The sequence below is a fragment of the Phocoena sinus genome, chromosome 11, assembly GCF_008692025.1.
Source record: "Phocoena sinus isolate mPhoSin1 chromosome 11, mPhoSin1.pri, whole genome shotgun sequence".
In the NCBI taxonomy this organism is placed as follows: Eukaryota; Metazoa; Chordata; class Mammalia; order Artiodactyla; family Phocoenidae; genus Phocoena; species Phocoena sinus.
Window position 1 is genome coordinate 47,450,953 of NC_045773.1, and position 26,141 is coordinate 47,477,093.

Sequence of the window (26,141 nt, forward strand, 5' to 3'; positions counted from 1 at the left end):
TTCCCACTAGCTATCTACCTTACGTTTGGTAGTGTATATATGTCCATGCCTCTCTCTCGCTTTGTCACAGCTTACCCTTCCAGCTCCTGATATCCTCAAGTCCATTTTCTAGTAGGTCTGTGTCTTTATTCCTGTCTTACCACTAGGTTCTTCATGACATTTTTTTCTTAAATTCCATGTATATGTGTTAACATACGGTATTTGTCTTTCTCTTTCTGACTTACTTCACTCTGTATGACAGACTCTAGGTCTATCCACCTCATTACAAATAGTTCGATTTCATTTCTTTTTATGGCTGAGTAATATTCCATTGTATATATGTGCCACATCTTCTTTATCCATTCATCCGATGATGGACACTTAGGTTGTTTCCACCTCCAGGCTACTGTAAATAGCGCTGCAATGAACATTTTGGTACATGACTCTTTTTGAATTATGGTTTTCTCAGGGTATATGTCCAGTAGTGGGATTGCTGGGTCATATGGTAGTTCTATTTGTAGTTTTTTAAGGAACCTCCATACTGTTCTCCATAGTGGCTGAACCAATTCACATTCCCACCAGCAGTGCAAGAGTGTTCCCTTTTCTCCACACCCTCTCCAGCATTTATTGTTTCTAGATTTTTTGATGATGGCCATTCTGACTGGTGTGAGATGATATCTCATTGTAGTTTTGATTTGCATTTCTCTAATGATTAATGATGTTGAGCATTCTTTCATGTGTTGACAGTCTGTATATCTTCTTTGGAGAAATGTCTATTTAGGTCTTCTGCCCATTTTTGGATTGGGTTGTTTGTTTTTTGGTTATTGAGCTGCATGAGCTGCTTGTAGATTTTGGAGATTAATCCTTTGTCAGTTGCTTCATTTGCAAATATTTTCTCCCATTCTGAGGGTTGTCTTTTGGTCTTGTTTATGGTTTCCTTTGCTGTGCAAAAGCTTTGAAGTTTCATTAGGTCCCATTTGTTTATTTTTGGTTTTATTTCCATTTCTCTAGGAAGTGGGTCAAAAAGGATCTTGCTGTGATTTATGTCATAGAGTGTTCTGCCTATGTTTTCCTCTAAGGGTTTGATAGTTTCAAGCCTTACATTTAGGTCTTTAATCCATTTTGAGCTTATTTTTGTGTATGGTGTTAAGGAGTGTTCTAATTTCATTCTTTTACATGTAGCTGTCCAGTTTTCCCAGCACCACTTATTGAAAAGGCTGTCTTTTCTCCTCTGTACATTCCTGCCTCCTTTATCAAAGATAAGGTGACCATATGTGTGTGGGTTTATCTCTGGGCTTTCTATCCTGTTCCATTGATCTATCTTTCTGTTTTTGTGCCAGTACCATACTGTCTTGATTACTGTAGCTTTGTAGTACAGTCTGAAGTCAGGGAGCCTGATTCCTCCAGCTCCGTTTTTCGTTCTCAAGATTGCTTTGGCTATTCGGGGTCTTTTGTGTTTCCATATAAATTGTGAAATTTTTTGTTCTAGTTCTGTGAAAAATGCCAGTGGTAGTTTGATAGGGATTGCATTGAATCTGTAGATTGTTTTGGGTAAAAGAGTCATTTTCACAATGTTGATTCTTCCAATCCAAGAACATGGTATATCTCTCCATCTATTTGTATCATCTTTAATTTCTTTCATTAGTGTCTTATAATTTTCTGCATACAGGTCTTTTGTCTCCTTAGGTAGGTTTATTCCTAGATATTTTATTCTTTTTGTTGCAATGGCAAATGGGAGTGTTTTCTTGATTTCACTTTCAGATTTTTCATCATTAGTGTATAGGAATGCCAGAGATTTCTGTGCATTAATTTTGTATCCTGCTACTTTACCAGACTCACTGATTAGCTCTAGTAGTTTTCTGGTAGCATCTTTAGGATTCTCTATGTCTAGTATCATGTCATCTGCAAACAGTGACAGCTTTACTTCTTCTTTTCTGATTTGGATTCCTTTTATTTCCTTTTCTTCTCTGACTGCTGTGGCTAAAACTTCCAAAACTATGTTGAATAAGAGTGGTGAGAGTGGGCAACCTTGTCTTGTTCCTGATCTTAGTGGAAATGCTTTCAGTTTTTCACCATTGAGGACGATGTTGGCTGTGGGTTTGTCATATATGGACTTTATTATGTTGAAGAAAGTTCCCTCTGTGCCTACTTACTGCAGAGTTTTTATCATAAATGGGTGTTGAATTTTGTCAAAAGCTTTCTCTGCATCAATTGAGATGATCATATGGTTTTTCTCCTTCAATTTGTTAATATGGTATATCACATTGATTGATTTGTGTATATTGAAGAATCCTTGCATTCCTGGAATAAACCCCACTTGATCATGATCTGTTTAATGTGCTGTTGGGATTCTGTTTGCTAGTATTCTGTTGTGGATTTTTGCATCTATGTTCATCAGTGATATTGGCCTGTAGTTTTCTTTCTTTGTGACGTCCTTGTCTGGTTTTGGTATCAAGGTGATGGTGGCCTTGTAGAATGAGTTTGGGAGTCTTCCTCCCTCTGCTATGTTTTGGAAAAGTTTGAGAAGGATAGGTGTTAGCTCTTCTCTAAATGTTTGATAGAATTTGCCTGTGAAGGCATCTGGTCCTGGGCTTTTGTTTGTTGGAAGATTTTTAATCACAGTTTCAATTTCAGTGCTTGTGATTGGTCTGTTCATATTTTCTATTTCTTCCTGATTCAGTCTTGGCAGGTTGTGCATTTCTAAGAATTTGTCCATTTCTTCCAGGTTGTCCATTTTATTGGCATAGAGTTGCCTGTACTAATCTCTCATGATCTTTTGTATTTCTGCAGTGTGAGTTGTTACTTCTCCTGTTTCATTTCTAATTCTACTGATTTGAGTCCTCTCCCTTTTTTTCTTGATAAGTCTGGCTAATGGTTTATCAATTTTGTTTATCTTCTCAAAGAACCAGCTTTTAGTTTTATTGATCTTTGCTATTGTTTCCTTCATTTCTTTTTCATTTATTTCTGATCTGATTTTTATGATTTCTTTCCTTCTGCTAACTTTGGGGGTTTTTTGTTCTTCTTTCTCTAATTGCTTTAGGTGCAAGGTTAGGTTGTTTATTCGAGATGTTTCCTGTTTCTTAAGGTAGGATTGTATTGCTATAAACTTCCCTCTTAGAACTGTTTTTCTTGCATCCCCTAGCTTTTGGGTCGTCGTGTCTCCATTGTCATTTGTTTCTAGGTATTTTTTGATTTCTTCTTTGATTTCTTCAGTGGTCACTTCGTTATTAAGTAGTGTATTGTTTAGCCTCCATGTGTTAGTATTTTTTACAGATCTTTTCCTGTAATATCTAGTCTCATAATGTTGTGGTCGGAAAAGATACTTGATACAATTTCAATTTTCTTAAATTTACCAAGGCTTGATTTCTGACCCAAGATATGACCTCTCCTGGAGAATGTTCCATGAGCACTTGAGAAAAATTTGTATTCTGTTGTTTGTGGATAGAATGTCCTATAAATATCAATTAAGTCCATCTTGTTTAATGTATCATTTAAAGCTTGTGTTTCCTTATTTATTTTCATTTTGGATGATCTGTCCATTGGTGAAAGTGGGGTGTTAAAGTCCCCTACTATGAATGTGTTACTGTCGATTTCCCCTTTTATGGCTGTTAGTATTTGCCTTATGTATTGAGGTGCTCCTATGTTGGGTGCATAAATATTTACAATTGTTATATCTTCTTCTTGGATGGATCCCTTGATCATTATGTAGTGTCCTTCTTTGTCTCTTTTAATAATCTTTATTTTAAAGTCTATCTTGTCTGATATGAGAGTTGCTACTCCAGCTTTCTTCTGGTTTCCATTTGCATGGAATATCTTTTTCCATCCCCTTTTCAGTCTGTGTCTCTAGGTCTGAAGTGGGTCTCTTGTAGACAGAATATATATGGGTCTTGTTTTTGTATCCATTCAGCCAATCTGTGTCTTTTGGTGGGAGCATTTAGTCCATTTACATTTAAGGTAATTATCGATATGTATGTTCCTATTCCCATTTTCCTAATTGTTTTGGGTTCGTTAATGTAGGTCTTTTCCTTTTCTTGTGTTTCTTTCCTAGAGAAGTTCCTTTAGCATTTGTTGTAAAGCTGGTTTGGTGGTGCTGAACTCTCTCAGCTTTGGCTTGTCTGTAAAGGTTTTAATTTCTCCATCAAATCTGAATGAGATCCTTGCTGGGTAGAGTAATCTTGGTTGCAGGTTTTTCTCCTTCATCACTTGAAATATGTCCTGCCAGTACCTTCTGGCTTGCAGAGTTTCTGCTGAAAGATCAGCTGTTAACCTTATGGGGATTCCCCTGTGTGTTATTTGTTGTTTTTCCCTTGCTTGCTTTTAATATGTTTTCTTTGTATTTAATTTTTGACAGTTTGATTAATACGTGTCTTGGCGTATTTCTCCTTGGACTTATCCTATATGGGACTCTCTGTGCTTCCTGGACTTGATTAACTATTTCCTTTCCCATATTAGGGAAGTTTGCAACTATAATCTCTTCAAATATTTTCTCAGTCCCTTTCTTTTTCTCTTCTTCTTCTGGAACCCCTATAATTCGAATGTTGGTGCATTTAATGTTGTCCCAGTGGTCTCTGTGACTGTCCTCAGTTCTTTTCATTCTTTTTTCTTTATTCTGCTCTGCGTTATTTCCACTATTTTATCTTCCAGGTCACTTATCCATTCTTCTGCCTCAGTTACTCTGCTATTGATCCCATCTAGAGTATTTTTAATTTCATTTATTGTGTTGTTCGTTGTTGCTCGTTTCATCTTTAGTTCTTCTAGGTCCTTGTTAAATGTTTTTTGCATTTTGTCTATTCTATTTCCAAGATTTTGGATCATCTTTACTATCATTATTCTGAATTCTTTTTCAGGTAGACTGCCTATTTCCTCTTCATTTGTTAGGCCTAGTGGGTTTTTATCTTGTTCCTTCAACTGCTGTGTGTTTTTCTGTCTTCTCATGTTGCTTATCTTACTGTGTTTGGGGTCTCCTTTTCACAGGCTGCAGGTTCATAGTTCCCATTGTTTTTGGTGTCTGTCCCCAGTGGCTAAGGTTGGTTCAGTGGGTTGTGTAGGCTTCCTGGTGGAGGGGAGTAGTGCCTGTGTTCTGGTGGATGAGGCTGGATCTTGTCTTTCTGGTGGACAGGTCCACGTCTGGTGGTGTGTTTTGGGGTGTCTGTGGCCTTTTTATGATTTTAGGCAGCCTCTCTGCTAATGGGTGGGGTTGTGTTCCTGTCTTGGTAGTTGTTTGGCATAGGGTGTCCAGCACTGTAGCTTGCTGGTCATTGAGTGAAGCTGGCTGCTGGTGTTGAGATGCAGATTTCTGGGAGATTTTCGCCGTTTGATATTATGTGGAGCTGGGAGGTCTCCTGTGGACCAGTGTCCTGAAGTTGGCTCTCCCACCTCAGAGGCACAGCACTGACTCCTGCAGCACCAAGAGCCTTTCATCCACATGGCTCAGAATAAAAGGGAGAAAAAGTAGAAAGAAAGAAAGGAAGGAAGGAGGGAAGGAAGGCAAAAAAGAAAGAAGATAAAGTAAAATAAAATAGTTATTAAAATAAAAAATAATTATTAAGAAAAAATTTAAACAAAACAAACAAAAAGAACTGCATAGAACCCTAAGACAAATGGTGGAAGCAAAGCTATACAGACAAAATCTCACACAGAAGCATACACACTCATAAAAAGAGGAAAAGGGGAAAAAATCATAAATCTTGCTGTCAAAGTTCACCTCCTCAATTTGGGATGATTCGTTGTCTATTCATGTATTCCACAGATGCAGGGTACATCAAGTTGATTGTGGAAGTTTAATCTGCTGCTTCTGAGGCTGCTGGGAGAGATTTCCCTTTCTCTTCTTTGTTCTCACTGCTCCTGGGGCTCAGCTTTGGATTTGGCCCTGCCTCTGCGTGTAGGTCGCCGGAGGGCATCTGTGCTTTGCTCAGACAGGACGGGGTTAAAGAAGCTGCTGATTCGGGGGCTCTGGCTCACTCAGGCCGGGGGGAGGGAGGGGTACAGATGCAGGGCGAGCCTGCGGCAGCAGAGCCCAGTGTGACATTGCACCAGCCTGAGGCGTGCCGTGCGTTCTCCCGGGGAAGTTGTCCCTGGATCCTGGGACCCTGGCAGTGGCGGGCTGCACAGGCTCCCCGGAAGGGAGGTGTGGATAGTGACCTGTGCTCGCACACAGGCTTCTTGGTGGTGGCAGCAGCAGCCTTAGCGTCTCATGCCCGTCTCTGGGGTCCGCGCTTTTAGCTGCGGCTCGCGCCCGTCTCTGGAGCTCCTTTAAGCAGTGCTCTTAATCCCCTCTCCTCGAGCACCAGGAAACAAAGAGGGAAGAAAAAGTCTCTTGCCTCTAAGGCAGGTCCAGAAAACAGGTCCAGACTTTTCCCTGGACTCCCTCCCGGCTAGCTGTGGTGCACTAACCACCTGCAGGCTGTGTTCACGCTGCTAACCCCAGTCCTCTCCCTGTGCTCCTATGGAAGCCTGAGCCTCAGCTCCCAGCCCCGCCCGCCCCGGCGGGTGAGCAGACAAGTCTCTTGGGCTGGTGAGTGCTGGTTGGCACCGATCCTCTGTGCGGGAATCTCTCCGCTTTGCCCTCCGCACCCCTGTTGCTGTGCTCTCCTCCGCCACCCGCAGTCTCCACCCGCGAAGGGGCTTCCTAGTGTGTGGAAACCTTTCCTCCTTCACAGCTCCCTCCCACTGGTGCAGGTCCTGTATATATTCTTTTGTCTCGGTTTATTCTTTTTTCTTTTGCCCTACCCAGGTACCTGGGGAGTTTCTTGCCTTTTGGGAGGTCTGAGATCTAATGCCAGCGTTCAGTAGGTGTTCTGTAGGAGTTGTTCCACGTGTAGATGTATTTCTGGTGTATCTGTGGGGAGGAAGGTGATCTCCGCGTCTTACTCTTCCGTCATCTTCCCGGAAGCCCTTTCAGAGCGAACTTTTAAAAGGCCTCTCAAGGCCAGGCTGGCCTGCAGATTCTGCCTGTGATATCTATAGGTTGGGTAAATGTGTCTCTTTTCCAGGTCTCAAGAGTATCTAGACTCCTGCACATGCCAAGAGACAGTGTTTTCCATTCACCTGATAAGGCTGCTCAGAACCCAAGAGTCTCCAATTTCTGGAGGAACCAGGCAGAGAGAAAAAAATAATTTTACCTACAGGTGTAAATTATCAAATTGTTGTAAATCATAAGTAGCTTGAAGAAAAGGGCCAAGGATTAGAAGCCAGCAGTATGTCAGACAATTCATAAAAACGATAATCATATTTAGCAGTTCATTTAATCCGCTATAATTTATTTCGTTCTGTTTGAGTCCAGTTTTTCCATTAGTTTTGTTGACCTTGCTTGATGATTGAGGATGATAGAGTGATAATTTCAAGAAATTTGTGACATTAAGTCTTGTATGATTTATCCAGTGAAGTGGGTGTCTTGATCACTGGAGATGGTAGACACTATACTCCAAGTGGGAAACACATTTTCTAACCTTTTCCTTTTCATTGTGAGCCATTCCCTGCAGCCAGAGAAATCTCTAACCCATCTAATAGAAAATGAGGTTTGTCAGGGAGCCGGGAAAAGCCAAGAGGGCATCTTGGATTTCCCATAGCCCTGATTTTTAAAAATTTACAGCTATTGTTTATTCATTTTTAAATTCCCTGACTTAGAAGTAGACCATTTCTATGCTATAAGGGCAGGACAGCAGAAATCTGACAATGAGGGGACCAATGTTAACAACATAGAAAATTCTTTTCTCAAAGTACCTTTTTCACAACCCTTTAATCACTTTCTGGATTCATATTAATTTGTCCCTTATTTTTTTCCATCCAGAAACAACCAACTGTAGGACAAAATTATCATTTTTTTCCTCAACAAAAATATCTGCAATCTTTATACCTTCTCTCACTGGCAATACATCTCCTACTTGCTTTACACACTGAAATGTTTCCGTTATCATTTTATTAGCCTTAATTACATATTATAATTTTTAACCCTTAAAAAAACCCTTGCACTTTCCTGGTGGCACAGTGGTTAAGAATCTACCTGCCAATGCAGGGGACACAGGTTCGGGCCCTGGTCCGGGAAGATCCCACATGCTGCAGAACAACTAAACCTGTGCACCACAACTACTGACCCTGTGCTCTAGAGGCTGCGAGCCACAACTACTGAAGCCTGGGCACCCAGAGGCCTGTGCTCTGCAACAAGAGAAGCCACCGCAATGAGAAGCCCGCGCACCACAACGAGGAGTAGCCCCTGCTCGCCGCAACCAGAGAAAGCCTGCGTGCAGCAACCAAGACCCAAAGCAGCCCAAAAAAAATTAATTAAAAAAACAACAACCCTTAATCTCTAGTGAGAACCAAGAAAGCAACTGAATTGTCTGTCATATTGGCATTCTCTGATTAGCAGACTTAGGAACACATTCTATAATCTCAAAAAACATGCATTTTCCCAAAGCACAATTTCTTTTCTCAAAGTGCCACAAGACATGTGTCTAATAAATGCAAACATCTTTTGTTTCCCTCTTGCAAGAAGACAAAAGTAGGTAAATTTAGATCTCATTTGTAAGCACTTACTTTTCTTTAAGCCAATTAAATAGAGCTCATTTACAAATTAACCTCAGTAATATTATCCAAAGTCAGAGACACATACTGAGACATACATACAGATGGAGGGAGATCTCACTGTTTCATCTTTTTATATTTCATGAATCAGGCACTGTAATTAAACTTATCAGTTTATGAATAACAGAACAAATTTACACATTTGATTTTAAAGGCTTCTTTTTCTTCCCTCCTTTCCTTCCCCTCCTTGGCTTGAGGCTCTACTAATTAACCTAAGACTGAAGTCCCAGGCACAGTGGGCTGTGTTTGTACTTCAAGGACATGATAAGAGTTAACTTCAAGTTTTCTCCTAAGAATAGTTTTGTCCTCTCAAGGTCAAGTGTTCTGAACAAAAGTATTTTATCAAGCCAGCTTTCTCTAACTGCACATGCAAAATGGACCAGTTTTGGAATTTCAAAAGAGTTTCATCTCAACCAGTTTTCTCTGGAGTCTACAGAATATTGTGACCACATGGTGTTAAATTATTTTTTCCCTATTTATAGGGTTATAATTATAGGTTGACCAGGCTGCCAAAATTTTCCCTAGTGGGCTGTCAGATGGAATCAAAGAAGAAGCACTTCCCACATTGAGTCAAATTAAACACTTGGCAGCAAAACCAAAGGCAAACCAAATCCTTGTCTGGCAAACAGAAGCCACAAACAAAAAAAACCCCAAACAGCCCAAGGCTCAAATTGGTTGCCAAGTCCCACTAAGCCCATGACCTTAGTCTAAGCTGCTCCTTACAAACTGGATCTAAAAAATCCACCCCCCAAAAAGATAAATAAAATAAAAAATTCCCAAACGGCAACAGAAGGTCCCCCAAACGGACAAGGTTGAGGGTCCTCGGAGTGCACGCCAGGGGGCTTACCGAAGTGCTGGCAGAGGTGCTGCGACGTCTCAAACTCTACCTTGCTCCTTCCCCAAAATATCTTCTCAGAGCAGGAAGTCCGGACCCGTGTGGGCAGAAGGAGAGGGGGATGTCCTCAAGGCAAAGGTGGCCTTGGCAGCTGCTAGGACAGCTTCTCTCCTGTCTTCCATCCCCGCCTCGGAGCTCCAACTACCGAGATGGCAGGCCGGGTATGATCAGGGCACAGCCCTACGGCAGGGGATCCCTGGCGATCCGGCCTCCAGAGGAGTCCTCCAACCCTCCGCTCTCTCGATGAAGGCTGGTGTGGAGAGAAACCTCAGAGCATCCGACCAAACACAGGGGCACCTCAAGGCCACCTGCACACAGGTCGATCCTGGATGAGCCCCCAGAATTCTACTGCCAAAACTCGGCCTCTGTTCACTGGTGCCAAATAGAAATGCAGAGACAGAGTTTTGGGTGAAGCAGAAAAGAATAGCTTTTACTACTTCGCCAGGCAAAGGGGGCCACAGCAGGCTAATGCCCTCAAGACTGTGTGACCCAACGTGGAGGGGGTGATTAGCTCGCAGACAATTCTCGGATTGGTTGGCATTAAGGCGAAGTTTCAAGCTTCTGGTTTCAACCAGTCTAGGGTCTATGTTTTTGTGGTCAGCAGTTTTCATCTGGAGAGGGTCTGCTTTCTGTAAAAACAACTCAGGAATGTGTGTCAGGCCTTTATATCTTTCAGGGAACTGTGGGTTTCATGATTCTGCTATGTGGCAGAATTATAGTCTAAATTGTTACCAGTTCCTCAGCCCAACAGCTTTTCTTTGTTTCTCTATCTTCACATTTCCCAATCATTAACTCTTGAGTCAGCATTTTATCACAAAAGACAAGGACACAGGGGCTTATACACGGTTTCAATACTAACTGAAGTAAGTCAGACAAAGACAAATGTAATATGATATCACTGGATGTGGAATCTACAAACTGATACAAGTGATCTAATTTACAAAACAGAAACGGACTCAAAACAAATTTATGGTTACCAAAGGGGAAAGGTGGCAGAAGGGATAAATGAGGAGGTTGGGACTAGCATATTATACCCCAATATATATAAAATAGATGATAATCAACAAGCACCTTCTGTATAGCACAGGGAACTCTACTCAACACTCTTTAATAACCTATATAGGAAAGGAATCTGAAAAAGAACAGATATATGTCTATGTATAACTGAATCAAGTTGCCAAACACCTAAAAACACACAACATTGTAAATCAATTGTACTCCAAGAGAAAACAAAAGTTAAATTAAAAAAAAAAATGCCTACAATGTTCCCCTCAGGCCTCAGTGACCTGGGCTAGTGTCACATTCCTGGAGCCTGAGCAGGCGTGGGTCCCAAGGCTGGACTGTCATGGGGCTGAGGGAGCTGGGGAGGATCTGCCAGCAAATGAAGCCCCCCTTGGACCTGTAGTGCCTGGTGCCCTCTGCACAGGACCACAACCTCCAGATCCAGGCGGGCCCTCCTACAGCTAAAACAAGCCCAGTGCACCCAAAGGGTGGTGGACTCTCAGGGCCAGAAGAACTTTGAAAAGTCACCTGGTCTCCACATCTGCTGGGAAGGTTCCCACCTCCATCTTTCTTCCTTAGGGTCGCCCCACCTCTGGACAACAGCACCTTCAGCAAAGTGGTTTTCCAGGGTTGGGATTTGCCCTAGGGGTGAAAGGGTAAGGGGGATGAAGTAATGAGACACAACCCTTCGGGTGTTTGTTCTGGCACATTCCACTCTAATTTACAACCCAGGAACATACTGTTTAAAAAAAAAAAAAAAGATTCTCAACATCACTGATTATTAGAGAAATGGAAATCAAAGCTACAAAGAGGTATCACCTTTCACCAGTCAGAATGGCCATCATCAAAAAGTCTACAAACAGCAGCAGTTGCAGAGGGTGTGGAGAAAAGGGAACCCTCCTAAGCTGCTGGTGGGAGTGGAAGCTGGTAACAGCCACTATGGAGTACAGTATGGAAGTTTCTTTAAAAACTAAAAATAGAGCTACCGGATGATCCGGCAATCCCAGTGCTGGGCGAATATCCGGAGAAAACCATAATTCAAAAAGACCCACGCACCACATTGTTCACTGCAGCACTCTTTACAATAGCCAAAACACTAGCAACCAAACTGTCCGTGGACAGATTAATGAATAAGATGTGGTACATACAGACAATGGAACATTACTCAGCCATTAAAAAGAATGAAATAATGCCATTTGCAGCAACACGGATGGACCTAGAGATGATCATACTAACTGAAGTAAGTCACACAGGGAAAGACAAACATCACATGATGTCACTTAGAGGTGGAATCCAAAAGTTGATACAAATGAACTTATTTACAAAACAGAAACAGGCTCACAGACTTAGAAAATAAACTTACGGTTACAAGGGAAAGGTGGGGAAAGGGATAAATGAGGAGGTTGGGATTAGCGTATACACCCCAATATATATAAAATAACAAGGACCTACAGTATAGCACAGGGAACTCTACTCAACTCTGTAATAACCTATATGGGAAAATAATCCAAAAAAGAATAGATATACGTCTATGTATAGTTGTTGAATACCTAAAACAAACACAACATTGTAAATCAACTGTAGTCCAATATAAAGTAAAAATTAAATTAAAAAAAAGAGGGCTTCCCTGGTGGCACAGTGGTTGCGAATCTGCCTGCTAATGCAGGGGACGCGGGTTCGAGCCCTGGTCTGGGAGGATCCCACATGCCGCGGAGCAACTAGGCCCGTGAGCCACAAATACTGAGCCTGCGCGTCTGGAGCCTGTGCTCCGCAGCAAGAGAGGCCGCGATAGTGAGAGGCCCGCGCACCGCGATGAAGAGTGGCCCCCGCTCACCACAACTAGAGAAAGCCCTCGCACAGAAACGAAGACCCAACACAGCCAAAAATAAATAAATTAATTAAAAAAAAAAAAAAGAAAAAAGAAATGCCTACTATATTCCTCTCTGGCCTCGGTGACCTGGGCTGGTGTCACATCAATGGAGCCTGAGCCGGCTTTGTTCTCATGGCTGGACTGTCCTGGGGCTGAGGGAGCTGGGGAAGATGTACCAGCAAATTAGCCCCCCTTGGACCTGTAGTGTCTGGTCCCCTCTGCATGGGATCACAATTTCTAGATCCAGGCAGGTCCTCCTACAGCTAAACAAAGCCTAGTGCAACCAAAGAATGGTGGACCCTCAGGGCTGTAAGAGCTTGGAAAAGTCACCTGGTCTCCACGTGTTCTGGTGGCGGGCTTCCCACCTCCAGCCTCCTTGCTTAGAGTCGCCCTGCCTCCGGATGACAGCACACTCAGCAAAGCGGTTTTGCAGGGGTTGGGATTTTACCTGGAGGTTGAAAGGTAAGGGGGAGGAAGTAATGAGACATAACCCCCTTGGGTATTTCTTCTGGCACATTCCACTGTAATTTACAATCCCCAAACACAACTTTTGACTTTCCAAGGCTTTGGTTGCCTGAGCATCCAAGCTGGGCATGAAGAAATCCTGCCGCCTTGGGGCCGTTTCCCGTAACAACAACTTTAAAACTGTTTCTCATGGGCACTTCATATTAACAAGGCCTGTGGGACTGTAAATGACACCTGCCCTCCAGAAATGTCCTGGGGGAGGTAATCCAAAAAGAAGACTGTCACGAAGCCAATTTCAAGAGGTAACTTTCACTCACACTCTTTAAAAAAAAAAAGCACATGACAAGATGATCGACATCCCTTATTATTATACAAATGCAAGTCAAAGCTACAATGAGGTATCACCTTGCATCAGAGTGGCCATCATCAAAAAGTCTACAAACAATAAATGCTAGAGAGGATGTGGAGAAAAGGGAACCCTCCTACGCTGTTGGTGGGAATGTAAATTTGTTCAGCCAATGGAGAACAGTATGGAGACTCCTCAAAAGCTAAAAATAGAGTTGCCATATGATCCAGCAATTCCACTCCTGGGCATATATCCAGAGAAAACCATAATTTGAAAAGATACAGGGACTTCCCTGGCAGTCCAGTGGGTGAGACTCTGCGCTTCCACAGCAGGCAGCGTGGGTTTGATCCCTGGTCAGGGAACTAGGATCCCGCATGCCACCTGGCATGCCACCCCCCAAAAAAAAACAGAAAAAAAGATACATGCACCCCAATGTTCACTGTAGCTATTTACAATAGCTAAGACATGGAAGCAACCTAAATGACCATCTACCAATGAATGGATAAAGAAGATGTGGTACACAGAGACAATAGAATATTACTGAGCCGTAAAAAAGAATGAAATAATGCCATTGGCAGCAACATGGATGGACCTAGAGATAATCATACTAAGTGAAGTAAGTCAGACAAAGACAAATATCACATGATATCACTTATATGTGGAATCTTTAAAAAATGATATAAATGAACTAATTTACAAAACAAACAGACTTCGAAAATAAACTTATGGTTACCAAAGGGGAAAGGTGGAGAAAGGGATAAACGAGGAGGCTGGGATTACCATATACACCCTAATGTATATAAAACAGATAATCAACCAGGACCTACTGTATAACACAGGAATTCTGCTCAATACTCTGTAATAACCTTAAAGGAAAAAGAATTTGAAAAAGAATAGGTACAGGTGTATGTATAACCAAATCACTTTGCTCTATACCTGAAACTAACAGAACATTGTTAATCAACTATACACTGCTCCCATGTAAAGTAAGAATTAAAAGCAAAACAAAACCATGAGGACAGGGTTTAAGTGCGCTTTACTCAGCACCACGGCCGGTCCCTTGCTCAGCGGCTGGCACGCGGCAGTGGCTCAGTAACCCTTTGTGGAGCCCGTGGAGGGTGGGGGAGGCTGGGTCACTCACCATAAGGGCCAGGCCTCCCCTCTGACATGCTCCAGGTCACTACCGCTTGGAATGGGCCAGTGCAGGAGCTCCTCACTGTTCTTGAAGCCAAAACTTGGATTCTGGGCTTGGGGCCCCTTGTGTGGGTCTCTGTAGCTGCCTGAAGTGGGCTGGGAGGTGTCAGGCGCATCTGGAGGGAGGCAAGAGTGGGCCTTGCGGTCACCACACCGCCACAGCTGTCACCCGGCCACTGGGGTGAGGCTGGGGTCCAGGTTCCGTGAGGGACGGATGCCGGCTCCTGTGTCAGAAGGTAGGCATGCAGCCCAGGATCTCAGCCCTTGGCAAGGAGAGAGATGCTCCTGGACAGACGTCAGCTCTCACCCTGGGGCCAGGCTGCTCCCTGCCCCGTGCCAGCCACTCTTCCGCCTCAGCCTTGACGGCCACGAGACTCAGTGCTGGGAGGGGCAGGGAGACAGCACAGGCACTCACTCCTACAGGCAGAGACAGAGCGGGCGGCGGCCGAGAGCTAGGAGGTGCCAAAGGCACCGCGGATGGGCTGGGGAAGCCGCAGGACTGTGTCTCCTGCACACCCCTCCAGCTCACCGTCCTGTGCGCTGCCTGAGGGCTGGGGAAGGCCAGGCCGGCCCGCTCGCACCACACTCTCTGGCCCCCGCCCCGTGCCTGGCACAGAGAGCAGCCCCGGAATGCTGGCACAAGAGACACCCCCTCAACCCAGCCGTTCACCGTCCACTGGGTTCACCTGGATCCTCTCCTCCATTTGAGTCCTTCCTGCCCTTCTGTTCTCTTAGGTCCCTGGCTCCTATTCTCACCCACAGCCCCACCTTCCACTCTGTTCTTCTGGAAGGACGCCACCTACATGAGATGCTCGCCTACGTGGAGAGGCAGGTGCGGATTCACACACATGCACACTCAAGGCACAGCAACCAGGATCCGTGTTGGGGAGCGAGCAGGGCGTGACCATAGGGAGATGCCTAAAATCCTAAGAAGGAACCTCAGGCTTCCTGTCCCAACCACCCTGGACCAGGGGCCTCAGGACATTCCCAGGGACAGAGGCAGGCAGACAGGCCTGAGGTGGGGGCCGAGGGATTTGGTTCAGAAATGACACTCAAAGCCCGGCAGCTGCCAAGCTCTGTCTCAGGGGATCCTGGGGCGATCCCAGAGGGACCCGGGGGGCCCCCACGCAAGGTGCCTCTCTCCTGTGGGCGTCCCAAGTCAGCCTGAAGGGCAGGGGACGGGGACGGGCCAAGCCCAAGCCCAAGCCCAGCACGTACAATCACCACTCCGACAGGCACTTCCTCCCAGGCCAGTTCACGGGGCTGGCATCCACGGGCAGCTGCCAGGCACCTGCTGCCGGAGAGAAAAGCCCCATCGCCCCAGCGTTCGTGGAGGGAGGCGCCAGCTCGGATTCCAGAAAGGCGTGAAAGTCGAAGCAGAGCCCCCCTCCCCGGACGTGGGCTGACCGGCGGCGGTACATCCTGCCCTCCCACCCCGCTCTCCTCCGGCCCGGCCTCTGTGGGGCTGAGCTTGCCTCCTGTATTTGCTCTTGGAGCCGTGTCTCCTGGGGACCGTCTGTCTGCCACTCACCCTCTTGGGCTGCACTCCCTCTTCCTGGACAGCCAGGGACCAGGCTGCTTCTGCCTGCAAGGCAATGGGAGATGCTGCAAAGACGGAGCACGGGGAGGGCTTGACCAAGAGGAGAGGCTGGCTCGACAGAGATAATTGGGCCTCCTGTATCCTGTATCAATCCATCACATTTATGGTCTTCTCTCCAGACAGGAGACGAGGAAATGACAAAAGCCAATAAGGCCAATAAATAAAGGGTAATGGAATAACCAGTACAGGCAGCCCATCCCCTGAGCCCCAGAGCCAGGAGCAGGGCCGAGCCCTCCCCTGTGTCTGTCTTCACTTCAGCCACACGCCCCAGGGGACAGGTAACACCGGTCAGCAGCCCCCATGGGGTTTTCAGCTGAAGCTCCAGCTGCTCAGGCCAAAAACCCTGGCATCATCCCTACCTCCTCTCTCTCACACAACCCACATCCAATCCAGCAGGAAATCCTGCCGGCTCTGCCTTCAGAATATATCCCAAGTCAGACCACTCCTCAACACCACTGTCGCCACGCTGGTCTGAGCCACCAACGCCTCTTACCTGGATTCTTACAAAGGCCTCCTGGTTGGTCCTTGGCCCAGACCTTTCTCAACACAGCAGCCAGTGGCGTCTATTAAAAGGCAAGTTGCACAGAACCCCCGAGTGGCCCCCATCACACTCAGAAAACAGCCTGAGCCCTCTGCAGCCCCCCAATGCACCCCGCTCCCCAGGACCTGTCTGAGCCCGTCTACAACCCCAGCTCTTACTCCACTTCAGCCACACCAGCTCCTTGCTGGCTCCTGCCCAGGCCTTGCACGCATGCCTCACCTGAGGGCTTCAGCAGTGGCTGTTCCCACTCTGTCACAGTCTTCTCCCAGAGAGTGCATGGCGCCCCTCTCTTTCCTCGGATGTCACTTTCTCAATGAGGCAACAATGACCATCGTACTTTCTATCCTCTCCAGCCCACTGTTTCTATCCTTAGATCACATTCCGTGGGGTATAATTTACACGTAACAAATTCATCCTTTTTAAGATCTTAACCCCTTTCCTTTTTTAATATTTATTTATTTTTGCTGCGCTGGGTCTTAGCTGCAGCATGTGGGATCTAGTTCCCTGACCAGGGATCAAATCTGGCCCCCTTACATTGGGAGCTTGGGGTCTTAGCCACTGGACCACGAGGGAAGTCCCAAAAGTCACTCTTTTTAAATGCGCAGTGTGGTGAGTTTTGACAAATGTATAAGCAGTAATCACCACCACCAAAATCAAGATATCAAATATTTCCATCACGTCCTCATGCTCCTTCGCATTCAACCCCTTTCCCAGCCCCAGTCCCTGGAAACCACTGAGGTGTTTTCTGCTCCTGTAGTTCTTTTTTCTGGAGCATTCATTTGAACGGAATCATACTGCACATAGCCTTTGTGTCTGGCTGCTGTCACTTAGCATAATGCATTTGAACCTCATCCGTGTTGCTGCCTGTGTCGGTTTGTTCCTTTTCATTGCTGAGAGGTACTCCATTAAATGGAGGTACCATGGTTGGTTTTGCATTCAATAGTTGATGGACTGGACATTTGGGTTGTTTACAGTTTTTTGCCATCAGGAATAAAGCTGCCGCTATCAACATTGTGTACTTGTGTTTGTGTGATCATATGTTTTATCTCTTGGGTAAATGCCTAGAAATTTAGTTTCAGGGGACAACTAATCCGTTTCATCTGATTAGTATATGTTTAACTCTATAGAAGTTGTCAAATGTTTTCCAAAGTGGTTGCTCATCATTCATTCCCACCAGCAATGAGAGTTCCAGTTGCTCGGGCTTCCCTGGTGGCGCAGTGGTTGGGAGTCCGCCTGCCGATGCAGGGGACACGGGTTCGCACCCCGGTCTGGGAAGATCCCACATGCGGCGGAGCGGCTGGGCCCGTAAGCCATGGCCGCTGAGCCTGCACATCCAGAGCCTGTGCTCCACAACGGGAGAGGCCACAGCAGTGAGAGGCCTGAGTACCACAAAAAAAAAAAAAAGGAAAGAAAAAAGAGAGTTCCAGTTGCTCCATATCCATGCCAACATTTGGAATTGTCTTTTTTTTTTCCTTTAATTTTAGCCAATTGGGTGGGTGTATCCTATAATTTTAATCTGCATTTCCCTGATGACTAATGATGACAAATGATGTTGAGCATCTTTTCATGTGCTTATTAGCCATTCCTACATCCTCCTTGGTGAAATGTCTGCTATTGTTTTTAAGGAGCTCTAAAGAAATACTTTATATATTAATACATATGCCACCATTTGAAGGAGCAAAACTCCCTGTGCAGTGTGAAAACATTCCATTGCTCTGCATGGGCTTGCTGCACCATGTGGAGAAACTGACCTCACTGTTCTAGTCTCCCTTTTCTCATCTGTAAAATGGGCATGACAGTACTTACCTCCTAAGGTAGTGTGAGGATTGTGTAAACTAAGACACATGAAGAATCTACAATAATCCCTAGTACACAGTAGCACTTAATAGATATCCAGCATGATAATGATGAGCATGACTACCAGCCCCCGTGTGACTTGTTCATGCCAATCCAATTTCCCTCTTCCAGAGCCCTGTGTTTGCATCTGTAAATGGTTAGGGACAATCTCTAAGTCCCTTCCACAGTAACATCCACTGATTTCCTGAACTGCTCTCTGTTTACTGACACACCCCTCACAGGTCCCTTCCTCCACCCAGGGGCACCCCCGATAGCCACCCACCCCCGGGACACTAGTTACACACACAATGCAGCAGAAAGCTCCCCCCAGCCCGTCCTTCCTGACACACAGAATAACCTAGGCCCCAGCTCCTCAGTCACCAATGAGAGGGACCACGAGAAGCTGGAAGGACCAGCGGGTACAGTGGAGACTGAGGAAGAGCTGGGAAGGGCAGATGGCACCAGGCAAGACCAAGGAAGCTGGGAAGGTAGTGTGGCCTTTCGGGGACCCCACCCCCTGCCCCGCAGTGGCCCCGCATGCCCTTCCCTCTCCCCACAGCACCCTCTCCCTAGCTCAGCTCCACAGCTCGGGGCGGGGGGAGGGACCAGGCCCTCCATCAGCCACACCCTCCCCCCACCTGACCTCTGGGGGAAGCTGGATCCCCAAGAGAGCCCCTCCCTGGGGGTGTGGGGCAGAGAGGACAGGAGTGTCGGGAAATCAGTCCACACAGACCTGGGGCTGGTGCCAGGGCACCACAGGGAGTGGAAGGAGGTGAGAGAAGGAGGCTGGCCAGCAGGGCCCAGGCCGCTGGCAGGACAGGCCAGAGGTGGCGACTGGGGAACTGAGGGACAGGGAGGCTGGGAGGGCGGAGGGCGTCACAGGGGCTGGGGGCCTGGGGGTTCTAGAAGCCCAGAGCAGGGAGACTAGGAGGCAGTGAGGGGCTGGAGTACAGGAGGCATGAGGAAGACCATAGGCCAGGGGCATGGCTGGGTCGGGGTGCTGAAGCTCTGGACTTCCCACCCCCAGTCCTCCACTTCCACTAAGTGGGCTCTTTACGTGCACTGTCAGCTCCTCAATTATGGGCAGCCCGCCCAGCCCTCGCCACCCACCTGCTGCCAGGCCCCAGCTGCAGAGCCCCCCGTGCTGATTTCTCTGCTCCTGTGCCCCGGCTGAGGACCACCTGGCCCCATGTGTCTGCTTCCCGTCAGCCCCAGCTGCTGCGTGACCACCCTCCTCCTCCTGTAGAGACTCTGACGTCTGCAGGATAAATAAAAACGGAGCAGTGGGGCCACAGCCTGGCCAGCAGGCCTGACGGCAGCGGGACTCCCCAGGCGCGAGGGACAGGAGGCCCCGGAGCCAAAGGAGTCCCCTTCCTCACTCATTCACTCCTGCTAAGTGATGTCAGCCTACACACGGGACCAACTGGGGAAACCGAGGCACCTGTCCATTCTTCCTTTAGCAAACATGTGCTGAACATCTCCCAGATTCTGGAGTTAAAAAAATGAGCACAAACAGGGGAGGCCCATGCCATCCTGGGGAGACAGACATTAACCTCAAAATCCACAAACCAGGGCTCTTTATAATTACAAAACAGTGAGGGGGTGGGGGACAAAGTACAACGAGTAAGAATATCCAGGGGATGGCGTCAGGGAAGACCTCTGATGAAGACATGGCATTTTTGTTGACTGAGGTGGGTGTTGCCAGGCAGAGAGAGGGAAGGGTCGCAGCCTGGTCCAGAAGGGAAAGGTGGCCCACGTGGCTGGCATGGGAGTGAGGGGGAGCCAGGAGCAGAGTGTGGACATGACCCAGGGGCACACAAAGAGGTGCCTTGCTGTACATGCTTTTTTATTATTTGCGGGGAGGGGCACGGTTGCCATCTGGGTTTGTACTTTAGAAAGATCCCACCTCTTGCTCTGAGGGAAAGATCTGTGGGGCATAAGAAAAGATGAGGGGAAACAGGTCAGGTGGTCTCTGTAGGGAGAGATGATGGGGCTTGGACTAGGATGGGGACAGTGGAGGGTGAGAAACTTGGGAGCAATTTTGGATGCAAAACTGGGGGACAGAGCACCCAAGAGTGGGTGGAGGCGCCTCTGGTCTCTGACTAGGACAAGGAAGGTGCCACGAGAGGCAAGAGGCCTCCTCAAGGCCACCTCCTTGGCTGGCCCTCAGGCCTCCTACATGTGGCCCAAAGAGTACTTGGCAAGCAGGATGGATGGTTCATTGGGGACCTATTCTATTTAAGAATTAATTCTCCACTATGGAGAAGAGTATGAAGGCTCCTTTAAAAACTAAAAATACAGCTACCATATGATCCAGCAATCCCACTCCTGGGCATATATCCAGAGAAAACTCTAATTTGAAAAGATACATGCACCCCAATGTTCAATGCAACACTATTCACAATAGCCAAGATATGGAAGCAACCTAAATGCCCATCAACAGATGAATGGATAAAGAAGATGTGGTACATACAATGGAATATTACTCAGCCATAAAAAAGAAAATAATGCCATTTGCAGTAACATGGATGCAACTAGAGATTACCATACTAAGTTAAGTCAGACAGAGAAAAATACCATATGATATCACTTATATGTGGAAGCTAAAATATGACACAAATGAACCTATGAAACAGAAACAGAATCACGGACATAGAGAACAGACTTGTGGTTGCCAAGGGGGAGGGGGTTGGGGGAGGGATGTAGTGGGAGGTTGGGGTTAGCAGACGTAAGCTATTATATATAGAATGGATAAACAACAAGGTCTACTGTATAGCACAGAGAAGTATATTCAATACCCTATGATAAACCATAATGGAGGGCTTCCCTGGTGGTGCAGTGGTTAAGAATCCGCCTGCCAATGCAGGGGACACGGGTTCGAGCCCTAGTCCGGGAAGATCCCACATGCCGCGGAGCAACTAAGCCCGTGTGCCACAACTACTGAGCCTGCGCGCCACAACTACTGAGCCCATGTGCTACAACTACTGAAGCCCACACACCTAGAGCCCATGATCTGCAACAAGAGAAGCCACCGCAATGAGAAGCCCGTGCACCACAACAAAGAGTAGCCCCCGCTCGCCGCAACTAGAGAAAGCCCATGTGCAGCAACGAAGACCCAAGGCAGTCAAAAATAAATTAATTTAAAAAAAACCATAATGGAAAAGAATATAAAAAAAGAATGTATATATATGTGTAACTGAATCACTGTGCCGTACAGCAGAAATACAACATTGTAAATCAACTATACTTCAATTTTAAAAAAATAAAGTAAAAAAACAAAAAAAAAAGTGAAGTGCTGTGTCTACAACTTACTTTATTTTAGACAATGATTTACTTTTAAATGGTTCAAGAAAAGAACACCAATGAGACACAATATTGAGGGAGGGCATTCATTGCACTTTCAACTTTTCTGAAAGCTTGAAATTATTCAAAATAAAATTGGGGCGGGGGCGGATTAAACTCCCTAGGCTACTCTGACGTGAGCCAAACATGAGGCGCACTGGACAAGATGACCCTCCTGTCCTATCTAGCCTGAGAGCCTGCTGACTGAGGGGTCCCATCAGTGTGGCATTAGGCCACATTGACCCCTAGAGTGCCGTGCACTCAGAGGGGACCAGCCCTTGGCCGAATTGTCAAGTTCAAGAACATGGAAGAGAAGCCCATCCAAGCACCCCATCTCCCCTTGCCCCAAATTATACAGAGTGTGGTACATCCCACTCGGCCCTCTGATGACCTGAGGGTTGGTCCCTGAAGGTGAGGCTGGACTGGAAAAACAGCACTGGATCCCGTGATAGACCACCTCCATGACGACACCCAGAAAAGCAGGCCAGACGAAGAAGCTGGGCATGGGCGTGGGCAAGAGCAGGGGTTCCATGGTCGATGTGAGGCCACCCCTGACCAGCTCCACCAGAATGAATTAGAGGCTCAAGGAGGAGAGTGAGGGCCCAGAAAGGGGAAGGGCACACGGGGTGGACGTGGTAGGGAGTTAGCAGGGAACAGAGCAGCGGACCCTGGGGTCGGGGACGGGCCGCTGACGGGAAATTGGAGATTCATCGTGTTAACGCCAATGACATTTATGGACTCACGATCAAGGCAGGGAACACAGGCGACATGGTAATACTCACGGTCACTCCAAGAGCAGGGTTGCAGGCTGAGCCCAGCTCTGTAGGAAGCCATTCATTCCCTTGAGATCACATTCTGTATCTCCTGCTGGGCTCTATTCTAAGTCCTGAAGGAGGGACGGAGGTTTTCAGCCTTTTGAAGATGGAGGCACAAGTGCAGAAACACTAGCAGGTATTTAAGGGGCTAGCACACCCATCCTACCTTTGCCACTTGTGTAAGGTCCCCCTTTGCTGCATACGATATAGGTGAAACAGTCTCAATCCATAGACCGAAGAGCCTGAAGTCTCGAAATAAAGATGTTACTGCAGGTGGAGAGAGATTAGGGAGTGAGTCCCTCGCCCCCAGACGGGTGTCCCAGCAGCAGAGCCTGGGTCCTTCTCCCTCGGCAGCCTCCCTCAGACCAGGGGCTCCCTGAGCATAAACAGAGTGGAAGGCAGAGTCCCAGGTGCAGCCTGAGACCGCGGCAGGACCCGGAGAGGGCCCGGCTGGATGGTGATTGGCTCAGGTCAGTAATGAGGTGCTTCTCTGACCAGAGGGACACACCTGATGCTGGGGGGAGGTCTAGGGCTCTGCTGCGTCTGAATCCAAGTACTCAACAGTCCCACGGGGGAGGCGGAAGTGATCTGATCCAGGGGAAAGTCCTGAGCTCTACCCAGTGTTTACATTTCAGTTTGTTTTGGAGGGACTCTTAGTGGAAGTGTTGAGACAACAATTCAAGCACCACTTGTTGTATACCAACAAAACTTTTACATATAATAATGAGGATTGGGAGACACATTTTTTTTATTATTATAAGTAGTTATCTCTTTTTCACAATGACTAGGTAGCATTTTTCATAGGAACTAAAAATGTGTTAAGACACTTTAATTTACTGATCTAAAAATCAAGACTTTCTACCATCGAGGTGGAGGCACAGGAGTGAGAACAGCATGGGAATAACCCCAAGGCTGCTGGATACTGAGGTCAGAGGAGAACGTAGTGACAGGCTCGGGGGACAGTGGACGGGGACTCACCTCTGGAGATGGGCGGTAGGACCCCTCCCACAGAGCCGCCCTCGGGCTCCTGGAAAAACACCCAGACCCCACTGTCACCTCTTCAAGAAGGAGAAAAAGTAACAGATGTTTTTGGTCACAGTGACATTTGGGCTCTTTCTCCTTGAGAAGAAAGAGACTGGCACAAGCTAATGGGGAACAGTGGGATAAAACAGGCCAGCTTTAACCGGGCTGAAGTGTTCTGACCCCCCAACTTCTTTCTTGTTTACCCGAATAAAGCAGAACAAGATCAACCATTCTCATCTTACCTTTATCTTAACACCTTGGCATTTCTGTTAGAGACAAACACAAAAACACCACAAAAACTGTTCTGGTAACACCACTTGGAAAGACAGTACTGACAGGACACAGTCAGACAAGTTCCTATGCTCTATTTGAAGATATATTACTGCCTGCACTTATGACAGCCCATGAAAGGATTCCACGTAAACCCAAATCTAGAGATCTGGCTCAGAAAAACAGACACTGTTTCCCCCAGAGGTAACTAACTGTCTTTGGGTCTTTGGGCCAACCAGGTAGACAGGCAGGCACAAAGGCGAGCAAGCCATGAGCTGGTGAATCTGCGGGCAGAGATTCACAAAAGCCCATCTGGAAAGCAAGGAACACATCGATTTGGCACCAGCCAGGCACTAGAAGAACTGCATTTCTGAAGGCCAGCAGGGACTCAGATAGACCCCAGGAAGCACTGCCCTCTACCGTTCAAATACCTGTGACTGTTTCTTCCCAAAGAACTAAGGAGAGTTCAAGTCAGAGGACACTCAAGTCCCTATGGCTCGACTGCAGACAAGAAGCCAGACCCCTCTTACCAAGCAAGCCCCAGGATCACAGACACCCACGGAGGTATGTCCTTGAGCCTCTGTGTCAGGGAAGATTCTAACGTACCCCATGTTATATGCCTCATTCCTTGTGGATTACTTCTTTGGGAAGATGAACCTTGGGCAAAATACTTCAGCTCTCTAAGCCTCAATTTCCTCATGGGTAAAATGAGGATAGTGGTATTTCCCTCAGAGGGTAGCTGTAGGATAATACGTGTAAAGCACTTAGCTTAGCATACAGAACACACTAAGTGAGCAGAAAATGTAGTTGTTGAGTGCTTCGCATAACAGAAGAGGAGGAACAGCAGGTCCATGAGAGGAGGAACAAGAAACAAATATATGATACACGTGGTCAGGACAATATATAGAGGTTATGTAAAAGCCATCTCTAAGACCAGCTCAAGTCCCAGGGAAAGAACACGTACAATCTTGGGTTCCAAGAAGGCTGAGCAGATACATCAAAGACACTGTACGATTTAGAGGCAGAAAATATAACGCCTTCACATACAATACATCCAGAGGGACACGCACACAGCGTCATCCCGCAGACACAGCCCTCCTGTTAACTTGACACAAGACCAGCCCGTGATCTGCAGGCGTTAACAGTTTCCTTAGTTTCCCACGTCAAATAAAATATCAACCAAAACATCTGACATCTTTTGGGGAGAAATTTAGTCTGAAATTTAGGATTCCATCATTTTAAAACAAAGCCACTAAAATACAGTATCTGAAGAGGCCGCACCTGCTTCATTACAGATGACATCACGCTTCTGAGACGTGAACTATGAGGACTTTCTCTCCAGGACTCCTGACTGCTCCTGAGCTTTGAGTTCTTCCAGCTTCTTCCTGTAGCGAGTCATGAACTCCTCATCAGGTTCAATGCCTGCGTTCTGCAAATTTTCCATGACCTTTTCCAGTCTGAGTACCGATCGGGCTCCCTCAATCTTTCTTGTGCTCAGGTACAGAGTGAACTCCCTGAAATCCAGGAGCTTACAGGTGTCCACCGAGCAGATGTTCTTGATGTCACTAGTCCTATCCAGATGAGGGAAAAACACCAGTCCTGACAACTTCTCCAGCTCCTGCAGGCTCACCTGGAACTCACTTAATTGGGGCTGGAAGCCAATGGCCTTGTTGGGCACCACGAAGGCCCCTAGTGCCAGGGGCTCAGCAGACCTCGGGTTTCTGCGCGCCAGGATCACCTTGTAGAGGTGGGAGGGCACCGCAACATTATCCTCGCCGATCACCTAAAAGCAAAGCAACCATATTTGCGATGCTTATTTGCACTAGCAGGTCCCAAATTTTTCCTGAAAAGCTTTAAGATGCACTTCTGAAAATGTACTTACAAACTACCCCACCCTACCCCCAATGGATTTAAATTCAGCTGCCAAAGGTAATAATAACCAAGACACAGATTCACAGAGAAGATGAGCATTTAACAGGTAGATTCTGATTGTCTTTAACGCAATACCATCCCAAAGAGCAGGGGTCCCATTCTCTGCCCCGTCTGTAGGACAAAGGGGTGTCAGGAGTGAGTCCTGGGTTTTTTAATGGACATGAAAAGGTGTCACCTTCTCTCTGTCTCATAATCAGAACTTCTGGTGCTCCTAACATTCAAAGGTCAAAACGACCAGCTTGGGGAACTCCCAGCTCTAGAAATAAAAATATGGCCTTAGTTTACCAAATTCACTAGGGAGCTAAACAAACAGCCTTTCAAGAAACACCCAGACACTCCACATCAGTATTACTATCTCCAGTATCACCTAGACTGTGGCTCATTTTTTAAATTACATTATGTAACTGTAAATGCTGTTTGCTCAGAGTTCTGCACACTCTTGGGTCTGCTG

General features: G+C 46.5%; 1 protein-coding gene across 6 annotated transcripts in view; it reads right to left on the reverse strand.

The window, feature by feature from the left end:
- EXOG (exo/endonuclease G) overlaps positions 1-26,141 on the reverse strand; it is an 87,225-nt gene that overhangs the window by 41,196 nt on the left and 19,888 nt on the right. Inside the window, exons 6-12 of one of the 6 annotated variants that reach the window (XR_004352104.1) lie at positions 25,040-25,541; positions 22,632-22,732; positions 22,433-22,536; positions 15,863-15,912; positions 14,279-14,447; positions 12,657-12,774; positions 4,332-11,098 (exon numbers count right to left, since the gene is read on the reverse strand). Coding sequence is in view for 1 of the 6 variants with exons in the window: in XM_032648027.1 (XP_032503918.1) it covers positions 25,080-25,541 (462 nt within the window). In the remaining 5 variants the exon portion in view is untranslated. Of the gene's footprint in view, positions 1-4,331; positions 11,099-12,656; positions 12,775-14,278; positions 14,448-15,862; positions 15,917-22,432; positions 22,537-22,631; positions 22,733-23,195; positions 25,542-26,141 lie in introns of those variants that run through there. The other 5 variants (XR_004352103.1, XR_004352105.1, XR_004352107.1 and 2 more) reach the window with 5 other exon arrangements.